Source organism: Ochotona curzoniae, unplaced genomic scaffold, assembly GCF_017591425.1.
Source record: "Ochotona curzoniae isolate NIBS_2020 unplaced genomic scaffold, NIBS_Ocur_1.0 contig_3498, whole genome shotgun sequence".
In the NCBI taxonomy this organism is placed as follows: Eukaryota; Metazoa; Chordata; class Mammalia; order Lagomorpha; family Ochotonidae; genus Ochotona; species Ochotona curzoniae.
The window spans coordinates 38,089,122-38,098,780 of NW_024465885.1; the positions used below are offsets into that span (position 1 = coordinate 38,089,122).

General features: G+C 48.8%; 1 protein-coding gene across 1 annotated transcript; it reads right to left on the reverse strand.

Moving 5' to 3' along the window:
* Positions 1-679: 679 nt before the first annotated feature.
* Positions 680-9,201, reverse strand: ADAMTS1 (ADAM metallopeptidase with thrombospondin type 1 motif 1). The gene is made up of 9 exons (XM_040980867.1): positions 8,355-9,201; positions 6,446-6,792; positions 5,727-5,859; positions 5,242-5,409; positions 4,578-4,864; positions 4,180-4,366; positions 3,900-4,075; positions 2,822-2,997; positions 680-2,680 (listed from the first exon to the last, which is right to left on the reverse strand). The coding sequence occupies exons 1-9, from the start codon at positions 9,079-9,081 to the stop codon at positions 1,981-1,983; spliced, it is 2,901 nt and encodes a 966-aa protein (XP_040836801.1). The 5' UTR covers positions 9,082-9,201; the 3' UTR covers positions 680-1,980.
* Between the last annotated feature and the right edge of the window lie 458 nt (positions 9,202-9,659).

The following is a 9,659-nucleotide window of genomic DNA, read 5'->3' on the forward strand; positions in this document are numbered from 1 at the left end:
AAAATGTTCCCTGCCCTTGACTTAATGTATGGCACACATTAAGGATCAGCAAACTGAGCTCGCCGAGCAAATGTGGCCCACCACCTGTTTCTGCAACTAAAGCTTCACTGGAATGCAGCCATGGCTCTTCCTTTATGTCTTACTTAAATCTGCTTTCATATATAGCAACACAATTGAGCAGCCATGAATAAGATGGGATGATCCATAAAGGGATATGTATGGATTTTTATCAGCTAGCTCTTTCCAGAAGTTTGCTAACCATGGGATATATATGGAGATACTTCAAGACTTCCATGGAATATAGAATTGAAAGATAAGCTTATGTTGGCACAAAGACTTTCGAACTCAATGCATACAACAGGTCTTGAAAATGCTCATGAAAAACAAGTGTTGGGATCAAACTGTTCACGAATTAAGTTTTGTTTCTTCTGTGGCAATACAAAGTTCCCTTTTCCTTCTCCAACTTGTCAAGTACCTTCATACTACTAAATGCCTTAAGTATAACCTCATCTATCATTAAAGGTATCAGATTCCTTTTCTTTAATCATTTCATGAACTAAGAATATGTAGTACAACACAACAAAATCTTATTCTGAGTAATTTAGTCAAAATCAGTCTACATTGTCAGATTTCCTTTTCAAGAATAAATTCCCACTTCAGAACATACGCACACATATTCAGAAAGTGTTCTTTTATTATACCTAGTAACATATATCGTATAAATACTCTATTTTATATGCACTTTTACAAAAGCGATATAACTTAACAGTTTTAATCATTAGAAATAAATGTATAAAAATAAATATGTTATTATAGGCATTTATTAACAAACTATAGTCCTTCTTAGAAGGAACATCCAAACCAATACTTATGAAGTACATAGAATTTATAGTAACGTATTTTACTATATACATAAGGAAAAAAAATCATATTCTCTTTTAGTAGAAGAGCTGAACAGACATTCTCCAGGATATGACTGTTGAACTAGCTGCTGGGGAATGACCCGCTACCCCTCAGCAGCTTTCCTACAAGAGACAAGCAATCTTAACGTCCCCAACCACTGGATCCTACTCTGCACATCACAGTCTTTTTCTGGCATTCCACCCTTTTGTCTGATCTTACTGACTTTATTGAGACGCACGAATTGTTGTTTTCACGACCGCATCTGCAAGGTAAGCTTACATAAGGAGAGAAGTAAGGCTGGAGGTACCAAATTCGTCATTCAGCATGTCTCTTCTACCTTTGGCCAGCATCTAACACATTGCTTTTCTTTTCTTTTTTTGTCTTTGCACATTGAATGTGCTTTCATAAACACACAGAATTGTTTCTTCCTGGAAATGAACTACACCTGCAGACTGAGATGGGACCACGCATTGAAGGCTGAGACACTCCAGTCATCTCACATTGATGATGGTTCCTTTTTTGTTGAATGAGCTGAAATGGTAACTCTCAAGAGAAAACTGAGCATGGTCCGAAAGCCCAGCAGCTGCAGGGGGCTTCCAGCTTGACTGTGCACTCCTCTGTCCCTCTACCACTAGTGAGGTAAAGTAAACCTAGCCTTAGGATAAAATCTCCTCTTACTTTCACCTTTCCTCTCCCAGCCTCACAGGTTGCAGTATTAAATCAGTACCAAAAAACAAGTGTTGTGATGCGTCTTACTTATTTTAACAACTGTTCCTTTTTTTTTTTTTTTCAAACTTCCAATAGATGTAACAAAAGTAATAATAAAACAATGCCCTGGGCCTCCTCAAGCTATTTATCCATCATTGCTCAGCCATTATCAGTCCTCACGAACGGGCCTATGAAACGTGTAATTGGAAGGGCATTATGCTCATCTAACTCCTTTCTCCCTGCATCTACACCCCTCTCTTATCCACACACCCCACTGGTCACCACCAGGTTACATTGGATCCCTCCAGCCCCCTTGATTCCCTTGTCATCACCCCTTCCACCCTGCCTTTCCCTCAAAACTGACCCCGCTTAACTGCACTCTGCAACCGTGCAAAAGTCTATGTAGTGCTTAGGTTTCTTTAAGGGATCGCAGCTCTCATGAGAGAGCACCCCTCCGTCGTGGGACAGACACTGCAAGGTTCTCTTTTTGTAACCTTTTCCACAAGTCTTGGAACATGGCGACCACTCCCCCACCTGCCAGTGGGGACAAGGCAGTTCAGCACAGGGCCTGGTGCTGGCTGGCTTCACTTCCTTCGCACACTCAGCAGCAGGCTGTCCGTGGATGTCTCGACATTCCACCAGTCTCCTCTGCAAACCTGATCCACAAGACTTGGAACACTCACCCCACTCCTCAATGACCCATTCTGAAAAAGTAGGAATCGCATTAAAGGACTCCTTCTTCTTCTTCACGAAATAGGTATATTTGATTTTAGGCCGAAGGGCATTGCCCACGGTAAGGACCTGGATGGTGAGGGGCTCTTTGAGAGGACTGAAGCTGCGGATTCTTTCCAACGCAGCTGAGGAACCGCTGTACCGCAAGACCACACCTTTATGCGTGATGTCTTGCTCTAAAGTGGACAGAGTGAAGTCGCCATTGAGGATGTACGTGCCATCCGCAGCCTTGATGGCAAGAAAGCTGCCGTTATTCCTGGACCCTCTCTGGTTTCGCTGTTTTACTTCAATGTTTGTGGCTCCAGTTGGGATGGTGACAATATCATGATATCCAGGTCTGTGGGGAAGGAAAACAGATGAAAAGATCTCTCATTCATTGCTAATTCATTACTTAAAATTGATGCCCCCCCTCGTTTCTAATATCTTTTCCCTCCTTATCTATAGAAAGGACCATACATCTCCAAAACAGGAAACTTACTTTGCACTTGTAACGGATCCTGATATTTTCTTGCATGTAGATCCATTTCCTCCACAAACACCACATTTATCAAACTTCTTTTTGGAGTCTATGATGCGATCGCAGCCAGCTTTTACACACTGCCCTTGGACACAGACGGAGGTGGAATCTGGACTACAGGGAGTCCCGTCTACAACCTGCAAACAGAGCCAGTGTCTGCTGTTACACGCTAGCAAGGGGAGAGACCTCGTGACCCTAACGCTTATCTTCTCAGAGTTTTCCCAACTCTGTCATGAAAACAGAACTCTCCACACATTCTACTGTCCTCTTGGCTTTTTTTATGTAGCCTGTATAGACTACAGGGGGAAGAAAGGCATTTTCTGATGATTTGTTTGTTGGCTTGTCTCCTCTGTAGCCAAAGTGAATGAGATCTAGATGTTGGTGAATTTGTTTACTGCTACAGCCGCAGTGTCTAGAACATGTGGCAATAGCCGGTGCTGCAGAATTCATTTCTTCAATGTTTAATCTGGAATTTGGGAATATTTCCAACCCAGTGCTAACACCACATGATAATCATGACCAAGTTGGATTTCATTTTGTATTTCAGAGCCAGTTTTATCCCTTCAGCAATAAAGCACAAGGAAATGTTTCTCCTTGCCCAATCCACTTTCTCAAAGATAAGAATGATCAGAGCCCAGGGCTTCAGCTGATTGAGTTTATTTACACATCCCACTGTTGGTTGCCCAGTAGCATGTACTTTGGACCATGCCTGAATGATTACTTAAAACTACTAGTTGCTGTGTTAATATATAATTTACTTAACTACGAGTTGCCTGTGAACCCTGGGTCACACCTGCTTTGTCAAATGCTACTCTTTGGTGTAAGCTAAATGGCTACAACAATTTTAAGTATTAAGTTTCAGTGCTGTTCATAGAAGGACACCCAAACTTCAAAACAGGAAATTGCCAAGGTATGTAAAGGAAAAACAGTTCGAGTTTGAAATTGAGTATGTGAATATTTAGAGCAAAGAAAGTATGGCAAAGCTTGCATGAAGATGTAACAAGCTGTGGCCTTGGATCTTGGGTAAAAGAAAAAGTACCTTGGGCTGCAAAACAAAGAAGTAGCCAATGCCTTTGGCTTGACAGATAAGCTTGCATCTGTCCTTTGGCGAGACGCCAGCATACTTGGGCGTCCACTCGACGGCCGGCCCACTCCCAAAGGAAGCTTTCGAGAACTCGTTGTGTGCCTCACATTGCTCCTCTCTAAAGGTTTTTCCTGGAAAGAGAACGACAGGATGACACGACCGGTTTCGAACCTTGGAGCTTCTGGGGACATGTTTTTTGCTCCACCTCTCAAGGCTGCAGTCCGCTGTTACTCACCATTGTTGTCTGGGCAGTCCTCGATGTTGCATGACCTGTAGCGGACTCGCTTGCCCTCACAGTACTTCCCTCCATTCTTTGGCACGGGATTGTCACATTCCCTCATGGTATACTGAACACCTCCACCGCAGGTTCTGGAACAGTCTCCCCATGGTCCCCAGATCCCCCAGCTTCCATGAACGGGAGTCTATAAACAGACACATACCACCAGTGTTAGGATTATCTAAAGGGAAATTCTAGATCAAAGAAGGAAAATAAGGGACAAAGAATCAGTTCCAGCTAACTTGCATTCCCACTCAAAGGACAAGGGAGTGTCTGGGATCACATCTTTTGTGTCATTGTTACTTTTAATCCTCCATTTCAGAGGAACCCAAACGTGTTTCAATAGAAAAACTCACATCAAAATGCTTCTTGTCGGTTTTGTTCACACACTTGCCGTTGACACACCACTTCCCTTCCCCGCAGCTGGTGCCGTCAGCCCATGGGAAGTGTTTGGTTTGGCACACCAGCAGACCGCCCGAGGTACCCGTGCACCACAAGGTGGCGCACGTGCTGGCTGCATCAGGGCAGTGCTTGGATTCCTCTCCAAATGTAAACTGGCACTGCCGGTTGGCATCATACAAAGTACCAGGGAGATCAGATGGGAGCTGGATGGGATTCTGCGGCTTGTCCATCAAGCATTCCCCTATGAAGAAAATGCCAATCAACATTAGTAAATAGTTAATGAATGCATGCAAGGGGTAGAACGCAGTTTCAGAAAGCATCACAAGAGATGATGGTAGAAAATGCCAAAAAGGTTCAGATTCAGATTAGTTCTGATATTACTCCCGAGAGAGTATTTCTGTGCTCACAATGACAGGAAATGATTGTTCTGCTCAACATGTGAATGAATGGATCTTGGGAGCTACTCAGAGGGCCATCTTTCATCTGGCTATTTGGTGATCTTGACAGTGAAAAGTCGTTTTGCAGAGGGCAAATCAAAAAGAAAAAAGAGCATGTGAAGTTGGAAAGAGCTCTGTGAAAGGCTGGGTGCCGTTTAGAGGGAGCAGCTGAGCCTCTCACCATGGCCGTTATCCAGAAATGACGTGATCGTGTGAGCGCTGCATGGAGACCAAGGCTGGCTCCGGTCCAAGTTGGAAAGCATGGATGCCATCATGTGGGAATCCCGGCTTGGGCCGTTAAGACTGGCACACTGCTTAGCATCATCATGCGGCATGTTAAACACGTGGCCTGCAAAGCAATTCAAAACCTTCATGAAAATACAGGCCATTTGCCATATTTTTTTTCCCTACCAGAAATTCATATATTACAAAATGATGTTTTTTTTTAAAAAGCAGTACATTTTGGATGTAACATCTACTTTATATAGCTGTAAACAAACATGTGTATTTCCAAACATCTACCGTTTCCAATATCCACAAATGTGTGTGCACCTGTAATGGCAGTACAAGCTATTGACTCTCCCTCTGTCATTAATAATCTTTTTGTTTAAATCAAGTTGAGTTCATGAGTTGGATTAATTAGTATTTATTCTGAAACAGACATACCTAACTCATGAGCTGTGGTGAAGGCAGCCTGTAAACCATCGTCCTCTATGACTGAGCAGCTTCTGCCCGGATCACACACAGTTCCAACATCAGCCATCCCGAGAGTGTCACATGTCTGGGCTCCGCACAGATCCTACAAGGAACAGAATAGACATACATCCTCATTAACATGGATTGTACGACTGTTGGTTGATCTCGCGTGTTTTGGAGACTCGACTGTCAGTATCATTGAGCTTACAAAGTCTTGATAAGACTATAAGATTCTTTCTAATGCAACTGTTAAGGTCAAGCTGATCCAAAGTGGTAGGGAGCAGTATGGTGCATCATATTAGCCATTACAAACTTAAGTGCAGGAACAATGATGAAGGTTTGGACATTCGGTACAGCAGTTGAGACACTGGTTAAGAGGCTTGAAGCACATATCGGGGTGCCTAGCTTCCATACCCAGCAACAGCTCTAGACTCCAGCTGACTGCTAACATGGAGCCTGCTCAAGTATGAGCACCGGCCACCATGTGCAAGATGTGGTTTGAGTAAGGGGTTCCTGGCTTTGACTCGGTTGGGTCCTGGCTGCTGTGGGCATCTGAGGGAATGAATCAGCAGGGCTGACAGCTCTCTGTTCTTAGCTCTCAAGTAGGTTGATTCATTCATTTGTTTTAAAAACCCTGGGGAAGCGTCTTTCATAGGCCAACAGCCTGAGTACCATCAGATGCCCCTCACCTGTCTGGTGAAAAGAATCGTCGTGTCATAGTGTTCCGGGTCCCTGTCACTGGGAGGGTTGTGCTGCTTCTGCCAGCTGCAGAAGTTTCGCAGGGTGAGGGCGGCATTGGAGGTCACTTCTGGCCCCTTCTGCTCCTCGTAGATGACCAGAATCTTCACCACCACCAGGCTAATTGAATTCCGAATGCTGGGATGTTTGTACAACCTGGCTGCCACGGAGAACAGCGTGAGGAGGTAATGCTTGAGGCCGCTGCCGTGGAACTCTGCCATCGACTGGTCGGCCACAAGCATGGTTTCCACATAACGGGGGCTGGACACAAACCGCTTCTTTCTGACGCTTCCAGTTCCTGTAAAGAAACAAGAGAGACACTTTGCTCTACTGCAGTTTCTCCAAGAATAGACACCTTTCCAGGGTACGCAAGGAAAGCAGCATCAGTCAAAACAAACAAAACAAAAATATGCCTCGGAACAACAACAAATATTTGCATCTTTTTTTCCCCCTGAAAATGTTATTTAAAAAAAAAAAAAAACCTCCCACTTTGTTATAAATAAAGTATTCTGGTCTGTGAGAGAGGATTTCCTTTGTCCTTGGTGAGGTCACTGAGGAAGGGGTTTGCACACGCTCCTCCTCCCCGCTGTAGTAAAAGCCCTGGAGCAGGGGCAGCGGGCTGCAAGCTCTGACTCACTCTTTCACAGGCCAGGACGCAAATCCTGAATGAGATCATCGCGCTCCACGTGGAAAGCTTAAGGCAGGGCCAGTGCTGCTGCCAAGGGGCCGGGCCTGAAGGAATCTCAGCCTGCATGGCTCAGCTCTCTCATTCCAAGGGTCCCTGGGGTGCTCTGCTCTGGCCAATCGCGGGCACAAAGACCACCCACCATGTCCAGCCGCCATTGCCCCATTCTCACTGCTCCAAGGAAATACGTCCATGTCTCCAGCCCCGGAGGATTATTTGGAGAAGCGCCCCACCCCCAACTCCTGACTCAGCCCTAAGCCCCTTATAAGTGCCCCCTACACGGGGCTGTAACCACAGAAATGCTCTCCCAAAGTGCAGGGATACGCGCCCCAAGTGAAAAGAAGGAAAAGGCCCCGATGTAATTAAAAACGCCCTGGACGGTGAACAGTGCAGGCAGCACAGGGTCGGAGCAATGCGTAGTGGGAAGGATCCGCGGCGCCCCGCGCCCCGCCGTGTTCCTGGGCAGTCCGGTGGCGGCGCGAGAGCGCGCGGAGGCCGAGAGGCGGAGCAGGACGCCCGCGGAGGCGGAGCGCGCGGGGCGGAGACCTCCCGAGCAAGCTGTGCCGCCGAACCCAGCAGCCTGCCGCCCCGTCAGCCTTTTAAGGAGGTCAGGGGGGCACCAGTGCCCTGAGCGGAGATCCCGGGCTACCGGCCACATCCCGAGATGACCACGGCCTTCTCCTTCTTTTTCACTTTCTCGGTCCTCCTCTTATCGCAGAAAGAGCGCAGAGGCCGGCATTTCAAAACTCAGCGAAAAGTTGCTACCCGGCTAAAGAACCCACACAAAATCGTTAAGAAGTGAATAAAAGGGATGGGAAAAAATTGCTCACGCTCCAGCTCTAGGAATACGTAAGAAGTCGGGTCTCCTCCCCTCCCAGTTCCCGGTGGAAAAGTTTCGCCTTAGTCTGGAGATAATAGCTGACTTGTGATTCTTTCCAAGTTATTCATTATTCAGGCGGATGGAATTAAGTTTTCTAGCAGGATCTGATTAGCTCACGCTAAGTTGCCAATCCAGTCCTTACACAACTTTTTTTCCACTCTGCATTTGCGTCCTGTGCAAATTCTGCAGCCCACCAGCGGCGATCGGGACCCCCATACCCCATCCCCCGCCCCCAGGGACAGAGAACAAGGGTAGAAAGGGGGATGAATGGAAACAGTGGGAGCAGCTCATCTACCTGTCAGTTGTCCAGCGCGCTGCAACACTTGGCCACCCGGAGTCCACTGCTCCCTGGCCTCCTCTCCCTCCAACCCCGCGCCTCCTGCCTGCAGGATCTCCTCGTCCACGACCCCACACTTGACACCGCCGCCGCCCCGACGCTTGCGTCGCAGGAGATGTAACTGTGGCTGTGCCGGAGGCTCCTCCTCGGTGGTGGCGGCTGGGGCGAGGCGCTCGGTGGCCGTTGCAGGAGCGGGTTGAATGATGTACTCCTCGCCCTGCAGGTAGAAGGCACCGCGCACGCCCTCGCAGAGGCTGAGGGCGGCGGCCGAGCTGGGGTCACCATTGACGGTGCCGGAATAGAAACAGTGGGCCAGGTCGCCGGCGGGATCCAGCCCAGGCTCCTCGGACCCGGGTTTGCGCCCCACTGTCTGAAGTGTGAAGCCAGGCGCCAGGAAGCCGCGGTCGGGTTGCAGCTCTAGGTGCAGCTGCCGGCCAAAGGCTTCCAGAGTAAGACGCGTGGTCCCGGGTGGTGGGGTGCGATCCAGTGCCGGCAGCACCAGCTCCTCGTCCTCCTCTGCTGGGCGCCCGAACGCGCACGGCACTGCTAGCAGCATGACGGCTGCGGCCAGCAGCAGCCGCGGAGAAGGGGGCTGAGATCTCGGAGAGCGCGGGGCCCGCTCCGCGTTGCCCATGGCGCTGCCCAGTGTGCGCCTTGGGGACCTCTCTGGGACTTCTCGCTGCATTGTAGCCTCGGGAAATACCGCGCGCGCTGCAGCGCACAGAGCAAGAGAACTTTTGTTCGGATCAGGAAAGCACAGCCTCACTGGCTTCGCTTTGGATTGGTAAAGTTAACAATTACTATTACTCTTGGAAAGTGCGCTCAGAGCCGGCTGCAGCCGATGCTCCCGGAACCAGGCGCCGCAGTTCTGCCGGCGCGTGGGACGTTCTCCTGCCAAGCGCAGTATTGGAGGCACCGCGCGGCGGGCGCTTGCAGAGTGGCCGCCTCGAGGACCAGCAGGGCCGGCTCTGGGTCTGGAGGCCCCTCGAGGATCGGTGCCTGGCGCCCTTCTTCGGCTTCGGCTGGCCGCGGCGCTGCTCACGCTGAGCAGGGCTCTGTTCTCTCCGCCAGGCTGTGTGCCCTGGCTTTGCAATAGCCCTTGGCTCGGAACCGCCTTCCAGCGAGTGCAAGAACCGGGCAGCCCGGGCCGCCCTTTTATAATCCCCAGACCCAACCCCTCCTCCCTCTTGGCCGCCTTTCCAGCCTAAAGACACCGCCCCCTGAGCTCAGCCGGTGAAGAACAGCGCTAAACCCTGCGGGTTG